The sequence below is a fragment of the Triticum aestivum genome, chromosome 2D, assembly GCF_018294505.1.
Source record: "Triticum aestivum cultivar Chinese Spring chromosome 2D, IWGSC CS RefSeq v2.1, whole genome shotgun sequence".
In the NCBI taxonomy this organism is placed as follows: domain Eukaryota; kingdom Viridiplantae; phylum Streptophyta; class Magnoliopsida; order Poales; family Poaceae; genus Triticum; species Triticum aestivum.
In genome coordinates, this window is record NC_057799.1 from 579,360,135 (window position 1) to 579,384,131 (window position 23,997).

At 52.6% G+C, this 23,997-nt stretch overlaps 2 protein-coding genes across 2 annotated transcripts; both read left to right on the plus strand.

Moving 5' to 3' along the window:
• Nucleotides 1-4,579: 4,579 nt before the first annotated feature.
• On the plus strand, nucleotides 4,580-15,832 carry LOC123055965 (BTB/POZ and MATH domain-containing protein 2-like). The gene is made up of 3 exons (XM_044479756.1): nucleotides 4,580-4,923; nucleotides 5,044-5,431; nucleotides 15,767-15,832. Exons 1-3 carry the CDS (start codon nucleotides 4,580-4,582, stop codon nucleotides 15,830-15,832), a joined length of 798 nt encoding a protein of 265 aa, XP_044335691.1.
• A 6,002-nt stretch (nucleotides 15,833-21,834) lies between these two features.
• LOC123050116 (BTB/POZ and MATH domain-containing protein 1-like) lies at nucleotides 21,835-23,997 on the plus strand. Its single transcript, XM_044472953.1, has 2 exons — nucleotides 21,835-22,781; nucleotides 23,696-23,997. Exons 1-2 carry the CDS (start codon nucleotides 21,899-21,901, stop codon nucleotides 23,941-23,943), a joined length of 1,131 nt encoding a protein of 376 aa, XP_044328888.1. The 5' UTR covers nucleotides 21,835-21,898; the 3' UTR covers nucleotides 23,944-23,997.

Genomic DNA, 23,997 nt, shown 5'->3' on the forward strand with positions numbered 1-23,997 from the left:
CAGCACCAGCAGCAACTCGGCCACGTCGCAGAGCCTCTTCGGCAGCATGTTCACGCCGTCTTCCGTGGCCCAGGCGCCGCAGTACCCGGAGCGTGCACTGGCGGCCAAGCCCCCGTCGCTGTGTCTTGCGACCGACGGACGCAGCAAGGCGGGCAGCGGGGCAGGCAGCAGGGTGCGTGCTTCTCGTTCTCTCCTCCGTGCGGGGAGGCGGCGGACGCCCTCGACCTCCTCGTCGTCTCCTCCGGCGACGCTGTGGGCGGGCGCGGGCGGCGAAGCTTGCGGCCCCGTCCCCGAGCGCGGAGGCCACGGGCGCCCCGGCCACGAGAGCGGCGGCCAGGGTGGGAGGCCAGGCGGTGCGGGGGGCGGCCGGGCTGGTCCAGAAGGACGGGGTGGCCTGGGGTCGCCGGTGAGCTCGAGTCCGGCGTGCTGGGTATGCACAGAAGGCGTTTGTTGCAATGATCGGAGAAAAAAAAAAGAAAAATGACTACTTATCAGGGGGATGACTGGAAAAATGCACGCCCCCGTACCAAAAATTTTGCCGGGGCCTCTCAGGAGGCCGAAAAAACGCCTCCTGGGGGCACAACGGCTGGAGATGCTCTAGGGGAGATGCTCTAAGGGAGACTTGTTGGTACGGGGGCGTCCCCGGCCGGCTGCGTCGCCCCTCCGCGTGCCAGCACCAGCAGCAACTCGGCCACGTCGCAGAGCCTCCTCGGCAGCATGTTCGCGCCGTCTTCCGTGGCCCAGGAGCCGCAGTACCCGGAGCATGGACTGGCGGCCAAGCCCCCGTCGCTGTGCCTTGCGACCGACGGACGCAGCAGGGCGGGCAGCGGGGCAGGCAGCAGGGTGCGTGCTTCACCTTCTCTCCTTCGTGCGGGGAGGCGGCGGACGCCCTCGACCTCCTCGTCGTCTCCTCCGGCGACGCTGTGGGCGGGCGCGGGCGGCGAAGCTTGCGGCCCCGTCCCCGAGCGCGGAGGCCACGGGCGCCCCGGCCACGAGAGCGGCGGCCAGGCGGTGCGTGGGGCGGCCGGGCTGGTCCCGAAGGACGGGGTGGCCTGGGGTCGTCGCCGGTGAGCTCGAGTCCGGCGTGTTGGGTATGCACAGAAGGCGTTTGTTGCAATGACCGGAGAAAAAAAAGAAAAATGACTACTTATAAGGGGGATGACTGGAAAAATGCACGTCCCCGTACCAAAAATTTCGCCGGGGCCTCTTAGGAAGCCGAAAAAATGCCTCCTGAAGGCACAACGGCTGGAGATGCTCTAAGGGAGGGAGACTTGTTGGAACACCCCCCCCCCCAATTGGGTCCGTGTCATTGGCGACGCTGCGGGCGACAAGGGCGAGGAGATGGATGGAGCGGGCCGTGCGGATCCGTGACGACGCAACCTCGTGGATCCTTTGTGTGCTGATCGGGAGGCGGAGGCGGAATTAGGTCCAGTGACGAGGGAATGGCAAGCGAGGAGATCCGAGATGTACAGCTACAGAGCAGATCAGGAGCTCCTCAACCTGGCACGACGGATCTACTTCGAGGGCACAAGGGAAGTCAAGAGGGGGATGCCTCATCCGACTGCCTCTCCAGCTGCGTTCGTCGATTGGGCGAGGATGGAGGGCAAAAGTGGGGATCCCCGGCGAAGAGCAAGGTGGGAAAAGGCACATAATCAAACCCCTAGATTGTGTGTTCTGTGCTGAAAATGAGACAAATCATCATTTATTGTTTGATTGCATAGTTGCCACGAGTGTATGGTCCTTTGTCAGCCATCACTTTGAAATCGAGATAGGCACAAATTTCGAGTTTGTTGCTCGACTTTGGGTTTCTAACAAAAATAACTTAGCTTTGAACATTGCTAGCTCTCTGTCCTATGGTGTTTGTGGAAATATAGGAACTCTATGATTTTTAACCACACCATCTGGACCTCTATTATTCAGGTGTGGAGTTTGATCCTCAGAATGCTCAAATTATGGGTGATGCTGACCCCAGAGGCTGGCAAGCCCAAGATGGAGGTGTTGTTGAGCGCTCTGACAAAACTTCTCCAACAACCCTTGAGGATCTTGAGTGGCTGAAGATGAAGGCCACAAAATTTGAAGTTGATGCCGGTTGGAGTAACCTCAGGATCTCAGAAGAAAAAGGATGCTTCCACTCTCCTGCCAAGAAGCGAGACACCAATGACAAAGTCGCCATGACCAGCCCGGTGTCCACCCTCGCGATCTGCTGGTCACCCCAAGCTGCATTGGCACCACCATTCAAGTTCAGAAAGGGTGAAGACATGATCGCGATGTGAGATAAAGCGGGCGCTCGCTGTACTCCGGTCCCCATGCACCTGTAACAGTCTCTGGCAGACCGCTGGGGGTTATAACTCTATTGTCCTTTGTTTTCCTTTTTCTACCGTTTTGCATTAGCTCAGCTGTTGCGCGTGTGTGCTTGTAATAAGGAACCCTCAGGCATAAGTTGGGCTGTTCCTTTTCTACCGTTTTGCATCAGCTCAGCTGTTGCGCGTGTGTGCTTGTAATAAGGAACCCTCAGGCATAAGTTGGGCTGTATTCGATGGTTTCATTCTAGCTAATGCAACCTGGGAGAGGCCTCCCTGTTCATCTAAAAACAAATGTTTGCCATAAGCCATAGGTGTGGCTTATGGTTTAATTTTTCGGGAGAGTTCATGGGAGGACTTGATATGAAAATAGAGAGGAGATTGAAGCGATTCTTTGACTGCCTTGGCGGCAACACATTTTACGTGTTCTTTTGCGTTTGCAGAGCAGTATGTACCGTGAAACAATGTAAATGAGTAAGATAATGAAGTGGCCCCCTTTTCTTCTTCTCCATCTTGCAAGTGTGATCTTGCTGTTATGAATGTCATGTTTTGTTGCAAGTATAGCTCTGGTATTATTCTTGTAACATTCACGTGCAGCCTGTACAATCGTTAATCACAATTTGGTTGTGTTACATTAAACCCTGTCAGCACAGACAAGTACACGACAGCAAACAAAACGATTCACCCGCAAACAAAAAGCAAAACTATTGTACAAAGTTAATCGCTGGGCCGTGGTGGTGTTAGATATTCCAAATTCCAGCTTAAAAAAAAGAGATATTCCAAATTCCAGGTTAGGGTACTAGTAGTACTGTACGTGTTGGAGTCTACTTCAGTGAAGTTAGGATCCGATCGAGTCGTATCGGTCTTTAAATAAAGGAAAACGTTCGGAGACGGCGCACCGGCCGAAACATCAGCCGGTCACACGCCACACGCAATGTAGTTGTGGGCCCCCAAGCGCACCGCTTCTCCTTTTCTCCAGAAGAACCACATCCACACGTCTCTTATCCTCTCTCGTCCACATCTGGCTTTACCCTGTGTATCTCTTCGTCCCCAATTTCTTCTTCTACCTCTGGCCTCCCTTCTTCCATCAGTGCCCAAGGCAAGGTCGGGCCCACCAATGACGCTGCGAGCCCACGCCGTCGCTGCCCCTTAGGACCACCGCTGCAGTCCACCCATCGTCCGCTGGAACCGGCGAGCTCCCGTGCTGCTATTGGTTGCGCCAGCAGCTGGAACCGGCAAAATAAAAAGCTGCAACCGGCAAACTGTTTTGCTACGGCGCCGACAGTGCTGCCGCGATGAGCTGCAACCGGCAACACAAAAGCTGCAGCCAGCCAACCGTTTTTGCTACGACGACGACGGTGTGCCGCGATGTGCTGCAACCCGGTGGTGCACGGAGCTGCATCCATTTTGCACCTGAGCCACGGCGACGCCATGGGATGGTTGCGACCTCTGTACGACTAGCTGCAACCATCCATGGCGAAGCTGCTACCAGTGGGAGCCATCCCATGGTGGTGGTGACCACGACCCGGCGTGGTGACCACGGCCGATGGCGATGCTGCAATTGCAACGAGCACAGCTGGAACCAGTTTGTATTTTTGTTGCAATCATCCCCAATTTTTGCTATTACCGTCTTCAGATTTTGCTGGAACCAGACCAAGTTTTGCTACCACCGTCTTTATTTTGTTGGATCCGGCGTCTCATTTTGCTTCCACCGTGTTGGGTTTTTGCTGGAACCGGTGTCTCATCTTAGTTGCTTCCACCGTGTTGTGTTTTTTGCCAGAATAGATGACCCATTTTTTGCTTCCACCATGTTTTGTTTTGCTGGAATCGACATAGCTTTTTGCTACAACCGCTATTGGCTGCGAGCGACGCCGGAGCGCCATTTGATGCTACAACCGGCGAGGTTGAAGGCCAACAAGGGCGACGAGGACGGCCGCGAGGGTAGCGACCAGATAGCATGTGCGGCCGGCCAGACGGAAGAGAGCGACGCGATGAAGGAAATCTTTTCGTACGCGTGTGTTTTGACAAAGACAGAGTGCATCGAACTGTTAGAATCAAAAGAAATCGTACGGCTGCGGGCTGACCGGCCCTAAATTGGGCCGGCGCGCCGGCGCCTATTAGTGGCCTTAAATAAAGGAGAATATTAACCCCGTGATCTGGTGTGTGCGCCTACGTGTTGCAAGTTTCGAGCCAGCTTTGTACGCACGGCCGGATCGATCCGAGCTTTTCTTCGTCGTCCTTGTTGCTGGATGGAAGTGCTCGCGGCGGTGGGATCTACAATGCCTAGGCACGTCTCCTCCCTGCCGCTGCCGCTGCAGATCACCAAGATCTCGTCGTCCAGATCTTGGCGCATCATCACGGAGCACGTCCCCACCACCTACAGTTTCCAGGTGACCAACTACCTGCAGCTCAAGGACGCGGGCTTCCACGCCTGCGTTACTTCGCCCGGCTTCAGCGTCGGCGGCTACAATTGGCAGATCGCCTTCTACCCAGACGGCGAGGACGGCTACACCTCCTTGTACCTACGTTATCTCGGCCAAGCCACGGATGTGAGAGCCAAGTGCACGGTGAGCGTGCTGGGGAATGACGGCCAGCCACCGCTGGTCTGCCGCGACACGCCGGAGTGCGTCTTTACTCCGGGGCCAGGCCGGGGCTACCGCAGGTTCGTCGAGAAGTCCAAGCTGGAATCGCTATTGCGGCTCGGAGACGGCCACTTCACGATACGGTGCGTCCTCACCGTCAGGGACGTGTCTCCGTCCGAGCTGCCCGGCCACCTCGAGCGCATGCTCAGGGACGGGCGATGTAGCGACGTCACGTTCCGCGTGGGAGGCCGGAAGTTCCGCGCGCACCGGGCCCTCCTGGCCGCGCGGTCGCCGGTCTTCGCTAAGCTCTTTGGCCCCATGCCGGAGAAGGGCACGCGGCGCGTCGTCAAGGTCGTCGACGTGGAGCCAGCCATCTTCCAGATTCTCCTTCACTACATTTACACGGGCTCACTACCGGCGTGCCACGACGAAGGAGGGTATGATGCCATGGTGATGGAGCATTTGCTCGTAGCCGCAGGCAAGTACGGGCTGGAAAAGTTGAAACTCATGTGTGAAGAGGAGCTGTGCAGAAGGATCGACGAGGAAGCTGTTAGAATTAATGGGCTAGGCCCATAGCAATTTCTGAAATCTCAAAGCCCATGTGTAAAATGGCAAGTGGTGGTGCTATGTTTAGTCCCACCTTGGAAGTTGAAGAAGAGTTGGCCTCGCCTCGCCTGGCCTGGCCGGGCCGGGCCGGGCCGGGGCGTGGCGTGGCGAGGCGAGGCGGCGCGTACATGCGACATGCACGTGAATGGTCCGCCGAAATCCGGTCCGTCTCCTTGCAGGAGCGCAGCTTCCTTTTGTCGTTTTATTTTGATGTCTTGGCAGACAAGTTTTTGATTTCTTGTCCGGTAAGTATACGAATTAGAAACCGAGTCGGTTTGGGATTGTGGTCGCGACACAATACCGCCTCTGGTCCTAATATATATACAGCTACCGGCTGCGGCCAGAGACACACCGAAAAACACCTAGGGTTTTGCCTCATCTCACAACTTGCGCCGCCATCGTAGTCTACTCCATCCCAAACGCCGGCGTGCATCGGCGCGTGGGAGAGCAGGTCTCCGGAACCGTTCGTCTTTGCGATCCTGCACCGGGAGAGGACGAATTAGGTTTTTGGGAAGCGCTGTGCGCGACTGCTCTAATTCGTCATCACGGGTCGTCTTCCGTCCAAGTCGGGCGGTGCTACTCATCGTCGTATTCATCGCCGTCAGCAGCAGATCGTTGCCAACATCGTCATCAACCCTGTCGCACCCATAATAGCTAACGATCAGTACGTCCAACATCCTCTGTTCATGTCTGTTTCTACAGCTATTGTTACGTGTTTGCTGCTGTTATGCATGTCTTGCTGTTCTTCTAGTTTGCTAGATTTTTGCATGCTAGTATCTCTTCTAGTCATGAATTATTTACTGGAATTAATCATGAACTTGCCTAATATTCCAACAATCCAAAAACCTAATTATAGGCAATTTACTGAGTTAACTATGGCTGGATTCGCTGATGCACTGAGGCCGGATAAGTTTACCGGTGTGCACTTTAAGAGGTGGCAGGTGAAGACCACGCTCTGGCTTACTGCTCTGAAAGTTTTCCATGCTAGTGTTGGTGCTCCAGAGGGAATGACCGACGAAGATCGGAGAAAATTCCAGGAAGCCAATACTATGTTTGTGGGATGCATTCTGAGTGTTCTTGCTGACCGTCTGTGTGATGTGTACATGCACATAAATGACGGAAAGATTCTGTGGGATGCACTGAATGCAAAATTCGGTGCAACAGATGCAGGCAGTGAACTGTACATCATGGAGAGTTTTCATGACTACAAGATGGTGAATAACCGTTCTGTGGTTGAACAAGCTCATGAGATACAGTGCATTGTGAAGGAACTTGAACTCCTTAAATGTGTTCTACCCGACAAATTCGTGGCTGGGTGCATGATTGCAAAGTTGCCTCCTTCATGGAGGAATTTCGCCACAACTCTGAAGCATAAGAGACAGGAGATATCAGTTGAAAATCTGATTGCATCTCTTGATGTTGAGGAAAAAGCTCGGGCTAAAGATACTACTGAAAAAGGAGGTGAGGTTCAGCCTACTGCTAACATGGTGCAGAGGTACCCACAGAACAAGAACAAAGGGAAGAACAAACCTGTTTTCAACAAGCCTACCAAGACTACTACCTTCAAGAAGAAGAAGTTCAACAAGGCTGAGCTAGAGTGCTACGCCTGTGGGAAGCCTGGACACTTTTCCAAGGAATGCCCTGAACATGCAGACCGCAGAGGGAAAACAAGCTCCAAGACTATCAACATGGTGACCGCTAGCAAAACTGATGGGTATGGTAATTTACCTATTGTGCTTTCAGTATTTCAATCATCTTCGTGGTGGATTGATTCGGGTGCTAACGTTCATGTGTGTGCTGACATCTCCCTGTTTACTTCTTATCAGGTCGCAAGGGATTCTTCCGTCCTAATGGGGAATGGGTCACATGCTTCTGTTCGTGGCATTGGCACGGTGGATCTGAAGTTTACTTCGGGAAAGATCGTGCAACTAAGGAACGTGCAGCATGTCCCTACTATGAACAAGAATCTAGTTAGCGGCTCCCTTCTATGTCGAGATGGATTTAAGGTAGTTTTAGAGTCCAATAAAGTAATCGTGTCAAGATTTGGATAATTTATAGGAAAAGGCTATGAGTGCGGAGGCTTGTTCCGCTTTTCTCTTTCAGATTTTTGCAATAAGTCAATAAACCAAATTTGTGCTAGTGTTAATGATGATGCAAGTATTTGGCACTCTCGTTTATGTCATATTAATTTTGGTTTAATGTCTCGGCTATCCAGCATGAGTTTAATTCCGAACTTCACAGTTGCCAAAGGTTCTAAGTGCCATAGTTGTGTGCAATCTAAGCAACCTCGAAAGCCTCATAAGGCTGCCGAGGAGAGAAACTTGGCACCTCTAGAACTCATACATTCTGATCTTTGTGAGATGAATGGTGTGTTGACAAAAGGTGGAAAGAGATATTTCATGACTTTGATTGATGATGCGACTAGATTTTGCTATGTTTATTTGTTGCAAACTAAAGATGAAGCGTTAGACTACTTTAAAATCTATAAAGCTGAAGTTGAAAATCAACTAGAGAGAAAGATCAAGCGTCTTAGGTCCGATCGTGGTGGAGAGCTTTTTCCAAAAGTTTTTGATGAATTTTGTGAGGAACATGGTATTATTCATGAGAGGACGCCTCCCTATTCACCTCAATCAAATGGAGTGGCCGAGAGGAAAAACCGCACATTGACTGACTTGGTGAATGCCATGTTAGACACTGCTGGTTTATCTAAGGCATGGTGGGGGGAAGGCTCTATTGACTTCATGTCATGTCCTGAATAGAGTTCCCAACAATAATAAAGAGAAAACCCCTTATGAGGAGTGGGTTGGGAGAAAACCATCACTTTCTTATTTGCGCACTTGGGGATGTTTGGCAAAGGTCAATATTCCTATTCCTAAGAAACGCAAACTTGGACCAAAGACAGTGGATTGTGTCTTTCTAGGGTATGCTCAACGGGGCATTGCATATAGGTTTTTAGTGGTAAAATCTGAAGTACCTGATATGCATGTTGATACTATAATGGAATCTCGTGATGCAACATTTTTTGAGAACATATTTCCTATGAGACATTGGAAATGATCTTTGGTGCAGCTTAACTCCAGAAACGCATCGCACGATCCTTCTCCAGGTAGCGGCACTAGCCACCCCGCTCCTACACCTCCCTGATCACGGTAAGTTTCTCTAGTGTTTTGCTTAACAAATGCATAAAGACCTAGACTTAGCTTTATTTCCTCCAATATGCTTACCATAATGACCTAGAGTTAGCTTCTTTTCCTCCAAAATGACCCATTTTACCTAGGTTAGCTTATAAATGATGCAGTTCATCCAAGTTAGCTCGAAAATGACCCATTTTACCTAGATTAGCTCCTAAATGATCCATTTTACCTACGTTAGCTTAAAAATGGCCCATTTCACCTAGGTTAACTCCAAAATGACCCATCTTACCTAGGTTATCTCATAAACGACCCATTTCAACTAATTTAGCTCATAAACGATCCATTTGACCTAAGTGAGCTAAAAAACGATCCATTTCACCTAAATTAGCTCTTAAATGATCCATTTCACCTAAGTTAGCTCAAAAACAATTCATTTCAACTAAATTAGCTCAAAAATGATCCATTTCAACAAAGTTAGCTCAAAAACGATCCATTTCAACTAAGTTAGCTCAAAAACGATCCATTTGACCTAAGTGAGCTAAAAAACGATCCATTTCACCTTAGTTACCTAAAAAAGATCCATTTCACCTTAGCTAGCTCATAAACGACCCATTTCAACTTAGTTAGCTCATATATGATCCATTTCACGTAAGTTAGCTCATAAATGACATACTCTTCTTGTTCTAGTCTTCTTCTTGTTCTAGTCTTCTTCTTGTTCTACTCTCCTTGTTCTAGTCTTCTTATTCTAGTCACCTATTTCTAACTTTCTTATTTTGCCATTTTGCAGATTTCATTATGTGCTGGATGGAGTGCTTGTTCTACTCTTCTTGTTCTTGTCTTCTCATTCTAGTCGCCTTAGCTATGGAGTGCTTGTTTATGTATGGATGGAACTTGTTTATGTATGAATTGATGGATGGAACTTGCTTATGTAATATGTACGGATGGAACTTGCTTATGGACTTGCTTATGAATGCCTGTGAAATACATGAACTTGCTTATGGACTTGCTTATGAATGCCTGTGAAATATATCTATATGTCATATATATTTGCTGCGAAAATTGTTGGATTTAATAAAAAACAGAAAAAAGAGCCAATATGCAGGCTCTTTGCCGTCTGCCACCGACGGCAACGGGCTCTTTGCCGTCTGCCGCGGACGGCAAAGAAGCCACGTGGCAGCCAACTGTGCTTCCTGGGAGCTGACCCATTTGGTCAGTTTCCCTACAGTGGCAGACGGCAAAGAACCTGCACTTTGCCATCAGCGGCAGACGGCAAAGAACCTGCCATCTACTGACGTGTAGATGACATCACACGGCGGACGGCAAAGACCAGAGAAATTTTGCCGTCAGCGGCGGACGGCAAAGGTGTGCCGTTAGCCACTTAACGGACTGACAGCGCAATTATTGCCGTCCGCCCTCTTTGCCGTCCGCGGCAGACGGCAAAGAGCCTTTGCCGTCCGCCGCCAGGAAGCGGACGGCAAAGTAGCTGTTTACCGTGGCCTACTTTGCCGGAGCCTTTTGCCGTCCGTCGTTCGAGCCTTTGCCGTCCGCCGTGGCAGACGGCAAAATAGTTGTTTCCTGTAGTGTTATATATAAAGGAATTACTCAAAGTTTTATGTGACTTAGCTTTTCCGTCACCACGCGGACAGTTGTTGCGTCTGTAGATGATGCCGCTCATTCGGTCATCTTCTTCCTTGGAATCACGACCACGATCAAGCCATCATACTGACCAGACCAGATTTTCACAACTGCACCCACTACCCGGCGCGCCAAAGATATCGGCGGAAACGACACCTATGGGATCACGAGGATCCCTTCTGCGGTTGGCGGGCGCGGGGTTGTGCAAAGAGCGGGTCTGGTAATCAGCACTAGGGGATTTTACCCAGGTTCGGGCCGCGAAGATGTGTAATACCCTAGTCCTACTTTGGTGTATATTTGAGTGTTCTTGGGTTCTTGAACTAGCTATGGTGTGTGCGTAGTCCAAAAAGTCCGAATCCTCTCACAGTACGCCGCGGGCCTCCTTTTATAGTCAAAGGGGCTGCCACAGTGGCACACAGGAGGTGGAAAGTTGTACAGTAGTCAAGTATATCGCCTGACATTAAAGGACAAAACACATTAAATGCACTACTTAGGTGTCCTCTTGCTTTATCGGGGATGGTAACGAAGCCTGTCCCGTCCGTCGTAGCTTCCCCTTGCTCCGACACGCGTCCAGGCCAACGAAGCATGCAGCACCATGTAGGCTGGCTGGCTGCTAAGCTGGTGTGGTGGCAGGGTCTTCACGAAGATCCGCATGCCACCACGTAGGTGCTTGACCAGTTGGTTTAGGAGCCACGTACTGCCACGTGAGTACTTGCTTCAGTTGGTGGGTCGGCCGCTGAGCTAGATCAGCGACGGGGCGGCAAGGCCTTGCCGCGGTCTTGTGGATGTTCCCGGCAAGGGTCTTGCCAGGGTCTTGTGAGCGCCCCCAGCAGGAGCCTTGCCGGGGCCTCGTGGGTATCTTCGGCAGGAGCCTTGTCGGGGCCTCGTGGGCATCCTCGGCAAGGAGCCTCGCCATTGTCTTGTCTTCTGGTTCTCATCTAGGCCTTATTGGCGCTTTGTCTTCACAAATATTTGCATGCCATCATGCCGGCGCTTCCCGAGCCTTGATTCCAACGTTGTCGATGGTGTCGGAACTCTCAGGCACAAGGGTGGCTGCGATGCTGGTGTTAGGTGAGCTGCCTCGGCAAGGCCCTTGCCGGGGCTGTGTAGGCTTCCCCCGGCAAGGTCTTGCCGGGGGAAGCCGATCTTGTTGCCTCGTTCTCTGCGCCCCTGGTTGGAGCGCTGCTCTGGTAGTCTTGTACTTCTGCTTCCCTCCTCTGCCTTGCTAAGTGTGGCCAAAGGCATGGCTCTGACTGCCCGTGCACAAGTACAGGGGTACAAAGAGGGCCCCTACTTTTGTACACCGACACGGCCATAGTCAAACTCGATTCAACTAAAGTTGGAGAAACAGACACCCGCTAGCCACCTGTGTGCGAAGCACGTCGGTAGAACCAATCTCATGAATGCGGTCATGTAATGTCGGTCCGGGCCGCTTCATCCAACAATACCACCGAATCAAAGTAAGACATTGGTGATAAGCAGTATGACTATTATCTCCCACAACTCACTGTGTTCTACTCGTGCATATATCATCTACGCATAGACCTGGCTCGGATGCCACAGTTGGGGAACGTAGTAATTCAAAAAAATCCAACAATCCCGCAAGATCTATCTAGTAGATGCATAACAACGAGAGGGAAGAGTGTGTCCGTGTACCCTCGTAGACCGAAAGCGGAAGCATTTAGTAACGCGATTGATGTAGTCGAATGTCTTCACGATCCATGTACCGAACATACGACGCCTCGGTGTTCAGCACACATTCAGCAAGATGACGTCCCTCGAGCTCTTGATCCAGTAGAGGGTCGAGGGATAGTTCCGTCAGCACGACAGCGTGGCAACGGTGTTGGTGATGTGATCCGCGCAGGGCTTCGCCTAAGCACTACGACAATATGACCGAGTGGGTAAACTGTGGAGGGGGGCACCGCACACGGCTAAGAAACAATTGTTGTATCTTTGGGGTGCCCCCTGGCCACGTACATAAAGGAGGGGGAGGAGGAGGCCGGCGGCCAAGGAGGGCGCGCTAAGGGGGGAGTCCTACTTGGACTCCTAGTCCAAGTAGGATTCGACCCCCCTCCTTCCTTCCAACGGAGGGGGAAAGAGGGAAGGAGAGGAGAGGAAGAGGGAAAGGGGGGCCGCGTCCCCTCCCCTTCCTATTCGGACTCCCCTTGGGGGGGGGGGGAGGGCGCGCGCCTCCCCTTTGTGGGCTGTCCCCTCTTCTCTCCCATGGCCCATGAGGCCCATGATTTCCCCCGGGGGGTTCTGGTAACCCCTCGGTACTCCGATAAAATACGCGAATCACTCGAAACCATTCCGATGTCCGAATACAACCTTCCAATATATGAATCTTTACCTCTCGACCATTTCGAGACTCCTCGTCATGTCTGTGATCTCATCCGGGACTCCGAACAAACTTCGGTCACCAAAACACATAACTCATAATACAAATCGTCATCGAACGTTAAGCGTGCGGACCCTACGGGTTTGAGAACTATGTAGACATGACCGAGACACATCTTCGGCCAATAACCAAGAGCGGAACCTGGATGCTCATATTGGCTCCTACATATTATACGAAGATCTTTATCAGTCAAATCGCATAACAACATATGATGTTCCCTTTGTCATCGTTATGTTACTTGCCCGAGATTCGATCGGTACCTAGTTCAATCTCGTTACCGGCAAGTCTCTTTACTTGTTCCGTAATGCATCATCCCGTAACCAACTCATAAGTCACATTGCTTGCAAGGCTTAGAGTGATGTGCATTACCGAGAGGGCCCAAAGATACCTCTCCGATACACGGAGTGACAAATCGTAATCTTGATCTATGCCAACCCAACAAACACCTTCGGAGACACCTGTAGAGCATCTTTATAATCACCCAGTTATGTTGTGACGTTTGATAGCACACAAAGTGTACCTCCGGTATTCGGTAGTTTTATAATCTCATAGTCGGAGGAACATGTATAAGTCATGAAGAAAGCAATAGCAATAAAACTAATCGATCATTATGCTAAGCTAACGGATGGGTCTTGTCCATCACATCATTCTCTAATGATGTGACCCCGTTCATCAAATGACAACACATGTCTATGGTCAGGAAACATAACAATCTTTGATCAACGAGCTAGTCAAGTAGAGGCATAGTAGGGACACTCTGTTTTGACTATGTATTCACACATGTACTAAGTTTTCGGTTAATACAATTCTACGATGAATAATAAACATTTATCATGATAAAAGAATCATAAATAACAACTTTATTATTGCCTCTAGGGCATATTTCCTTCAAGAATAGCTCCATGATGTACAGCTCAGTGCCGGCATCCGAGACCCCAAACTTGGCCCCGAGTGCATCCCACATATCTTTTCCATTGTCAATTGATGCATAAGCATCAACTATGTTCTCCCCAAGAACACTCAAGAGAGCAGCCTTAAATAGGGTATCCATTTTTTGAAAAGCTTGTTCTTGTTGAGCATCACAGTCTCCTTCAGGTTTGCCAAGGGTGGTGTCGTAGCAACTCATGGTTTGTAACCATATGACTGCTCTCACGCGCCACCTCTTATAGTGGATACCCTCAAACATAGGAGGTCTCATGGAAGCAGCAAAACCACTCGGGGTAAATTGCCTATAATAAGGTTTTTGGATTGTTGGAAATATGAGCAATTTACCATATGATTTTATTAACAGGAATACTAGATAAAACATGACTGTAACCAAACATATCTAGAGCTGAGAAACAAGTCATGCAATCTGACAGTGAGAAGGTAAGTAGCATCTGCAAATATGAACTGTAACCAAACATATCTAGAGCTAACGATAGAGCTAGTTGCATATATGAAGTAGAACATAACATATCTAGGGCAGACACTAGAACAAGGAACTGTGGCAGAACCTCTAAAAGAAAGAGCAAGAACACATACGGGATAGCAGCAGCTGCACAAGCACTGGACTTGGGGTCGATATCCTTGCCAGCCATGTCGTCGAAGAGGTTGTCGACGTCGGGTAAGAAGTCATCATTGGGGAAGTGCTCGTCGGTATGCGGAGCGTCCGTAATGAACCGGCCAGTAGTCGTGCAAAGCGCTCTCCAAAAGCCTTATCACCCTTCTCTCGTACAGGACTCAAAGAGGTGGGGTTTCGGAGGCCTACTGTCCCGACCTGCCGTGCATGCTGCAAGCCGGGATGGGGAAGATCGTAGCAGCAGCTCAGAGATTGGAACTCGGTGGCGAGAGGGAGATGATCTTCTGGTGTGTCCCTCTAGGAGGAACGACCTCTCTTTTATAAGCACAAGAGGAGGCGAATAGGCTGCGTCGGGAGCTGAAGAGAGAGAGGGAGACGAAACGAACAGACAGCAGCCGAAGGGTGCAACATTCGTATTCAATATCCACTGCAGCAAAACTTTCCATTTCCCGAGTGACGTTTCGTATACCTGTCGTGTGTGGCAAAAATTTAGACATCGTCTCATTCCCGCAACCCGCGGCGCGGCATGACGGGGCATGGCGTGGCGTGGCGAGGCGGGCGGCGGAGGAGGAGCGCGCGTGAATGTCCCTCTTGTTCTCATGCTCATACAGGTGGGGAAACAACGTCCCTTATAAAGAGGTCCAACTCCCACCAAACTAGCAATGTGGGACTAGACTTTAGTAGCATCCCTTGGCTTGCACAAATGGGCTTAGTGGGCCTCTAGGATTTATTAGGAATTTCTGAAATTGCTATTGGGCTGTCCCAAAATAGACTAAATTCCAGCAGAAACATGGTTGCAGTCGGATATGTTCGGCTGAGTCGGACTGAACACTCTGACGGATTGACGTGAGTTGGTTGGTACAGAAGACAGTGGTGGGATCGGTGACAATGACATAGGAGCGTGATGCTGATGGTGACCGACTTCTGGGTGTGGAAACACGTGTCGCGGCCCCGATGGCTTATGTGGTTTGGACTAGACTATGGCGCTGGTTGATTCAAGATGGTTTACTCACGGAGCTTGGAGTCGACGGGGCACAGGGGTGGATTGATCATCTATCATAGAGTCATGTTGAAGGTGGAGCTGGAGTCTGGAAGACTTCACTCGGTGTTGATTGAGGGGCTACGGCGTAAGCGCAAAGAGAGTCGGTGCCTATTCAGCGGGGGGAAAAAGCGAGTGACACGTAGTTCGGACTGGAGCCTAGTGGTTCGATGGAAGCGTGAAACTCGTCATCGGTCGGTGATGATCGGTGATACTCTGCAGTGGGGGTTGAGTGGTGTGGGTTCGCAACCCTTGAGACTCGAACCGGGACAGCGGAGGCTCGACGCGGTAATAACGGCGAGGCGTGCGGTTAACACGGAACATGGAGACAGGCCAGGGCTCTGGTGGTCATACATGTGGTGAGACAACTGCGAATTTAACTCGGGATGAATACAAGTAACGGTGGAATTTCTTCAAGTTTCAGACGGGCTGTCAAGAAAGGAGCGGTGATGTTGAGTTCAGGTACTCTTATGTGTGACACCCAATATGTGAGTTGTTCAATTTCATGCAGGTCAGTGATCAGTGTGTGATGATGCTGAACGGATACTCTGAAAGTTGGGAGCACAAAGTAGAGTGAAGATGAACTTAATTTCGCTCGAGTGTTGACTATGGTCAAGAAAGGAAGGGACTACAAGTTGCACGTGGAGTCACATGGAGTCTTTGGAGTAGCAGCGGTCTCATGGTATAAGCTCAAGTCCAATTTACATGGAAGTTTGACACTTGGACGAATCCAAGGTGGTGAAGAATATTCGCCAAGGTGGAGTTTGTTAGAGTTGTGTCGAATATTGTGTACAAGGTCGTTTATAGTTGGACTCCGAGTTGTATTGTGTTTAGACGGGATATGGAGTTGTGTCAAGTAGGACACTTGTATCCTAGGCCTCTCATATAATGCGGGGGTAGGCACACGATGTGATCTATGCCAACATAATAGCACAGGAACGCAAGGGAAGCCGGCGGCACGTGCCGGCGTCCAGGGTGACTGGGTGCGGTATTGTAGTGGCGTCATGGGGAGGAACGCCCATAGTCAGTCCTTGGGGACGTAGCCATATCGGTGAACCTCGTTAACAAATCTTGGTTTCGTGCCCGTGTGATTGCCTTTTCTCGGATGATCGACTATACATCTCGGATTTATTCTAGCAGAGGCAAATACATGTAAACTTGTCATACCGCTGTGATTTCTTATTTCTTTAGAAGAAGGATCTTGGCTCTACCCCTTTGGTTTTCCGGGGTATACATCTAAGAGGACTCACAGTTTTTCCTACCTGTCAATTCACCTATTGGTTGCTGGTCATTGTCCGTCTTTTTATTGGGAGGACTTGCAACGTTTGCCATAAGCTGGTGGAGGCTAAGAGCATCTCCAGCCGGGCCCCCAGGATGCCCCCACGAGCACTTTTTGGACGCCGGCGCTTAATTTTTCTCCCAGCCGAGACCCCAAGAGCTCAGTTTTCGCCGGATTTAGCCAAAATTAGCGCCGGCGCGCGCAGGCGAAACCCAGCCTACCGGGGGGCTCTTGGGGGAGGAGAGAGAAGGCTTTGCATGTCTTTTGGCCCACAGTCAGCCTCTCTTCACCCTTTTTCTCCGGGCCCCACCCACGTGCACTCTCTCTTTTCCTTCTCACCTCCACGCGCGCCTGCCTCGTCGCCTTGCTCTTCTCCTCGCCGCGCGCCTGCCTCGCCGCCTTGCTCCTCTCCTCGCAGCGTGCCTACCTCGCTGCACTCGCCGTCCAAGGCCCCGCCTGCCTCGCTGCACTCGGGAGGGAGGGGAAGACGCCGCTGCCGCCACACGCTCTGGACGAGTACATGGCCGCTGCGTGGCCGGGGCGGAGCTCGCCCGCGCCCGCCTCTGCGTGGCCGGGGCGGCCCACGCACGCGCCCGGCTGTGCATGGCGGAGCTCGCCCGTGCCCGCCTCTGCGTGGCCACGGAACACCGCCGCCCTCGCCTCGCCAGGCTCGAGCCGCTGGCGCGAACTGCTCGGGCGTCCACGGGCACCGCGTCGGACCTCGCCTCGGCGCCGCTCCTCCCGTGACAGCTCCGACTCAGAGGCCTCGCTCTGGCACCGCCACTCCACGTCCAGGGCCACGCGCGTCAGCAGGTTCCACATCCGCGCCCGTCCCATCGCTCCCGCGTGCGTCCCCGGCCGGCTGCGTCGCCCCTCCGCGCGCCAGCACCAGCAGCAACTTGGCCACGTCGCAGAGCCTCTTCGGCAGCATGTTCACGCCGTCTTCCGTGGCCCAGGCGCTGCAGTACCCGGAGCGTGCACTGGCGGCCAAGCCCCCGTCGCTGTGCCTTGCGACCGACGGACGCAGCAGGGCGGGCAGCGGGGCAGGCAGCAGGGTGCGTGCTTCTCCTTCTCTCCTCCATGCGGGGAGGCGGCGGACGCCCTCGACCTCCTCGTCGTCTCCTCCGGCGACGCTGTGGGCGGGCGCGGGCGGCGAAGCTTGCGGCCCCGTCCCCGAGCGCGGAGGCCACGGGCGCCCCGGCCACGAGAGCGGCGGCCAGGGTGGGAGGCCAGGCGGTGCGTGGGGCGGCCGGGCTGGTCCCGAAGGACGGGGTGGCCTTGGGTCGCCGGTGAGCTCGAGTCCGGCGTGTTGGGTATGCACAGAAGGCGTTTGTTGCAATGATCGGAGAAAAAAAAGAAAAATGACTACTTATCAGGGGGATGACTGGAAAAATGCACGCCCCCGTACCAAAATTTTTGCCGGGGCCTCTCAGGAGGCCAAAAAAACGCCTCCTGGGGGCACAACGGCTGGAGATGCTCTAGGGGAGATGCTCTAAGGGAGACTTGTTGGTACGGGGGCGTCCCCGGCCGGCTGCGTCGCCCCTCCGCGTGCCAGCACCAGCAGCAACTCGGCCACGTCGCAGAGCCTCCTCGGCAGCATGTTCGCGCCGTCTTCCGTGGCCCAGGAGCCGCAGTACCCGGAGCATGCACTGGCGGCCAAGCCCCCGTCGCTGTGCCTTGCGACCGACGAACGCAGCAGGGCGGGCAGCGGGGCAGGCAGCAGGGTGCGTGCTTCACCTTCTCTCCTTCGTGCGGGGAGGCGGCGGACGCCCTCGACCTCCTCGTCGTCTCCTCCGGCGACGCTGTGGGCGGGCGCGGGCGGCGAAGCTTGCGGCCCCGTCCCCGAGCGCGGAGGCCACGGGCGCCCCGGCCACGACGGCGGCCAGGCGGTGCGTGGGGCGGCCGGGCTGGTCCCGAAGGACGGGGTGGCCTGGGGTCGTCGCCGGTGAGCTCGAGTCCGGCGTGTTGGGTATGCACAGAAGGCGTTTGTTGCAATGACCGGAGAAAAAAAAGAAAAATGACTACTTATAAGGGGGATGACTAGAAAAATGCACGTCCCCGTGCCAAAAATTTCGCCGGGGCCTCTTAGGAACACCCCCCCCCAATTGGGTCCGTGTCATTGGCGACGCTGCGGGCGACAAGGGCGAGGAGATGGATGGAGCGGGCCGTGCGGATCCGTGACGACGCAACCTCGTGGATCCTTTGTGTGCTGATCGGGAGGCGGAGGCGGAATCAGGTCCAGTGACGAGGGAATGGCAAGCGAGGAGATCCGAGATGTACAGCTACAGAGCAGATCAGGAGCTCCTCAACCTGGCACGACGGATCTACTTCGAGGGCACCAGGGAAGTGAAGAGGGCGATGCCTCATCCGACTGCCTCTCCAGCTGCGTTCGTCGATTGGGCGAGGATGGAGGGCAAAAGTGGGGATCCCCGGCGAAGAGCAAGGTGGGAAAAGGCACATAATCAAACCCCTAGATTGTGTGTTCTGTGCTGAAAATGAGACAAATCATCATTTATTGTTTGATTGCATAGTTGCCACGAGTGTATGGTCCTTTGTCAGCCATCACTTTGAAATCGAGATAGGCACAAATTTCGAGTCTGTTGCTCGACTTTGGGTTTCTAACAAAAAGAACTTAGCTTTGAACATTGTTAGCTCTCTGTCCTATGGTGTTTGTGGAAATATAGGAACTCTATGATTTTTAACCACACCATCTGGACCTCTATTATTCAGGTGTGGAGTTTGATCCTCAGAATGCTCAAATTCTGGGTGATGCTGACCCCAGAGGCTGGCAAGCCCAAGATGGAGGCGTTGTTGAGCGCTCTGACAAAACTTCTCCAACAACCCTTGAGGATCTTGAGTAGCTGAAGATGAAGGCCACAAAATTTGAAGTTGATGCCGGTTGGAGTAACCTCAGGATCTCAGAAGAAAAAGGATGCTTCCACTCTCCTGCCAAGAAGCGAGACACCAATGACAAAGTCGCCATGACCAGCCCGGTGTCCACCCTCGCGATCTGCTGGTCACCCCAAGCTGCATTGGCACCACCATTCAAGTTCAGAAAGGGTGAAGACATGATCACGATGTGAGATAAAGCGGGCACTCGCTGTACTCCGGTCCCCATGCACCTGTAACAGTCTCTGGCAGACCGCTGGGGGTTATAACTCTATTGTCCTTTGTTTTCCTTTTTCTACCGTTTTGCATCAGCTCAGCTGTTGCGCGTGTGTGCTTGTAATAAGGAACCCTCAGGCATAAGTTGGGCTGTTCCTTTTTCTACCGTTTTGCATCAGCTCAGCTGTTGCGCGTGTGTGCTTGTAATAAGGAACCCTCAGGCATAAGTTGGGCTGTATTCGATGGTTTCATTCTAGCTAATGCAACCTGGGAGAAGCCTCCCTGTTCATCTAAAAACAAATGTTTGCCATAAGCCATAGGTGTGGCTTATGGTTTAATTTTTCGGGAGAGTTCATGGGAGGACTTGATATGAAAATAGAGAGGAGATTGAAGCGATTCTTTGACTGCCTTGGCGGCAACACATTTTACGTGTTCTTTTGCGTTTGCAGAGCAGTATGTACCGTGAAACAATGTAAATGAGTAAGATAATGAAGTGGCCCCCTTTTCTTCTTCTCCATCTTGCAAGTGTGATCTTGCTGTTATGAATGTCATGTTTTGTTGCAAGTATAGCTCTGGTATTATTCTTGTAACATTCACGTGTAGCCTGTACAATCGTTAATCACAATTTGGTTGTGTTACATTAAACCCTGTCAGCACAGACAAGTACACGACAGCAAACAAAACGATTCACCCGCAAAAAAAAAAAGCAAAACTATTGTACAAAGTTAATCGCCGGGCCGTGGTGGTGTTAGATATTCCAAATTCCAGCTTTCAAAAAAAAAGAGATATTCCAAATTCCAGGTTAGGGTACTAGTAGTACTGTACGTGTTGGAGTCTACTTCAGTGAAGTTAGGATCCGATCGAGTCGTATCGGTCTTTAAATAAAGGAAAACGTTCGGAGACGGCGCACCGGCCGAAACATCAGCCGGTCACACGCCACACGCAATGTAGTTGTGGGCCCCCAAGCGCACCGCTTCTCCTTTTCTCCAGAAGAACCACATCCACACGTCTCTTATCCTCTCTCGTCCACATCTGGCTTTACCCTGTGTATCTCTTCGTCCCCAATTTCTTCTTCTACCTCTGGCCTCCCTTCTTCCATCAGTGCCCAAGGCAAGGTCGGGCCCACCAGTGACGCTGCGAGCCCACGCCGTCGCTGCCCCATAGGACCACCGCTGCAGTCCACCCATCGTCCGCTGGAACCGGTGAGCTCCCGTGCTGCTATTGGTTGCGCCAGCAGCTGGAACCGGCAAAATAAAAAGCTGCAACCGGCAAACTGTTTTGCTACGGCGCCGACAGTGCTGCCGCGATGAGCTGCAACCGGCAACACAAAAGCTGCAGCCAGCCAACCGTTTTTGCTACGACGACGACGGTGTGCCGCGATGTGCTGCAACCCGGTGGTGCACGGAGCTGCATCCGTTTTGCACCTGAGCCACGGCGACGCCATGGGATGGTTGCGACCTCTGTACGACTAGCTGCAACCATCCATGGCGAAGCTGCTACCAGCGGGAGCCATCCCATGGTGGTGGTGACCATGACCCGGCGTGGTGACCACGGCCGATGGCGATGCTGCAATTGCAACGAGCACAGCTGGAACCAGTTTGTATTTTTGTTGCAATCATCCCCAATTTTTGCTATTACCGTCTTCAGATTTTGCTGGAACCAGACCAAGTTTTGCTACCACCGTCTTTATTTTGTTGGATCCGGCGTCTCATTTTGCTTCCACCGTGTTGGGTTTTTGCTGGAACCGGTGTCTCATCTTAGTTGCTTCCACCGTGTTGTGTTTTTTGCCAGAATAGATGACCCATTTTTGCTTCCACCATGTTTTGTTTTGCTGGAATCGACATAGCTTTTTGCTACAACCGCTATTGGCTGCGAGCGACGCCGGAGCGCCATTTGATGCTACAACCGGCGAGGTTGAAGGCCAACGAGGGCGACGAGGACGGCCGCGAGGGTAGCGACCAGATAGCATGTGCGGCCGGCCAGACGGAAAAGAGCGACGCGATGAAGGAAATCTTTTCGTACGCGTGTGTTTTGACAAAGACAGAGTGCATCGAACTGTTATAATCAAAAGAAATCGTACGGCTGCGGGCTGACCGGCCCAAAATTGGGCCGGCGCGCCGGCGCCTATTAGTGGCCTTAAATAAAGGAGAATATTAACCCCGTGATCTGGTGTGTGCGCCTACGTGTTGCAAGTTTCGAGCCAGCTTTGTACGCACGGCCGGATCGATCCGAGCTTTTCTTCGTCGTCCTTGTTGCTGGATGGAAGTGCTCGCGGCGGTGGGATCTACAATGCCTAGGCACGTCCCCTCCCTGCCGCTGCCGCTGCAGATCACCAAGATCTCGTCGTCCAGATCGAGGCGCATCATCACGGAGCACGTCCCCACCACCTACAGTTTCCAGGTGACCAACTACCTCCAGCTCAAGGACGCGGGCTTCCACGCCTGCGTTACTTCGCCCGGCTTCAGCGTCGGCGGCTACAATTGGCAGATCGCCTTCTACCCAGACGACGAGGACGGCTACACCTCCTTGTACCTACATTATCTCGGCCAAGCCACGGATGTGAGAGCCAAGTGCACGGTGAGCGTGCTGGGGAATGACGGCCAGCCACCGCTGGTCTGCCGCGACACGCCGGAATGCGTCTTTACTCCGGGGCCAGGCCGGGGCTACCGCAGGTTCGTCGGGAAGTCCAAGCTGGAATCGCTATCGCGGCTCGGAGACGGCCGCTTCACGATACGGTGCGTCCTCACCGTCAGGGACGTGTCTCCGTCCGAGCTGCCCGGCCACCTCGAGCGCATGCTCAGGGACGGGCGATGTAGCGACGTCACGTTCCGCGTGGGAGGCCGGAAGTTCCGCGCGCACCGGGCCCTCCTGGCCGCGCGGTCGCCGGTCTTCGCTAAGCTCTTTGGCCCCATGCCGGAGAAGGGCACGCGGCGCGTCGTCAAGGTCGTCGACGTGGAGCCAGCCATCTTCCAGATTCTCCTTCACTACATCTACACGGGCTCACTACCGGCGTGCCACGACGAAGGAGGGTATGATGCCATGGTGATGGAGCATTTGCTCGTAGCCGCAGGCAAGTACGGGCTGGAAAAGTTGAAACTCATGTGTGAAGAGGAGCTGTGCAGAAGGATCGACGAGGAAGCTGTTAGAATTAATGGGCTAGGCCCATAGCAATTTCTGAAATCTCAAAACCCATGTGTAAAATGGCAAGTGGTGGTGCTAAGTTTAGTCCCACCTTGGAAGTTGAAGAAGAGTTGGCCTCGCCTCGCCTGGCCTGGCCGGGCCGGGCCGGGCCGGGGCGTGGCGTGGCGAGGCGAGGCGAGGCGAGGCGAGGCGACGCGTACATGCGACATGCGCGTGAATGGTCCGCCGAAATCCGGTCCGTCTCCTTGCAGGAGCGCAGCTTCCTTTTGCTGTTTTATTTTTATGTCTTGGCAGACAAGTTTTTGATTTCTTGTCCGGTAAGTATACGAATTAGAAACCGAGTCGGTTTGGGATTGTGGTCGCGACACAATACCGCCTCTGGTCCTAATATATATACAGCTACCGGCTGCGGCCAGAGACACACCGAAAAACACCTAGGGTTTTGCCTCATCTCACAACTTGCGCCGCCATCGTAGTCTACTCCATCCCAAACGCCGGCGTGCATCGGCGCGTGGGAGAGCAGGTCTCCGGAACCGTTCGTCTTTGCGATCCTGCACCGGGAGAGGACGAATTAGGTTTTTGGGAAGCGCTGTGCGCGACTGCTCTAATTCGTCATCACGGGTCGTCTTCCGTCCAAATCGGGCGGTGCTACTCATCGTCATATTCATCGCCGTCAGCACCAGATCGTTGCCAACATCGTCATCAACCCTGTCGCACCCATAATAGCTAACGATCAGTACGTCCAACATCCTCTGTTCATGTCTGTTTCTACAGCTATTGTTACGTGTTTGCTGCTGTTATGCATGTCTTGCTGTTCTTCTAGTTTGCTAGATTTTTGCATGCTAGTATCTCTTCTAGTCATGAATTATTTACTGGAATTAATCATGAACTTGCCTAATATTCCAACAGAAGCCCTGGTGACCACGTACGTGCCGACGAATCAACACAGTTGTATCCGACCTAAGGATGGGGTGCGCTTAGAGTTTAAGTCGCCAAAGAAAGAGTTGGGCACCGTCCTGAAGTTCAAGGAGCGCTTCATCATCTCGACGTGTTGCCGGCCGCTAGCATCGGAGGGAGGAGTCTTGGGGACAAAAGCTGGCCGTGATGAAGACGAGGAACTTGATCAAAGCAGGAAATTCAAAAGGACACGTACAAAATATTGATGCTGAGTTTCTTTCTGCATAAACATAAACGGCATTTTTTGTGCCAGTGCATTT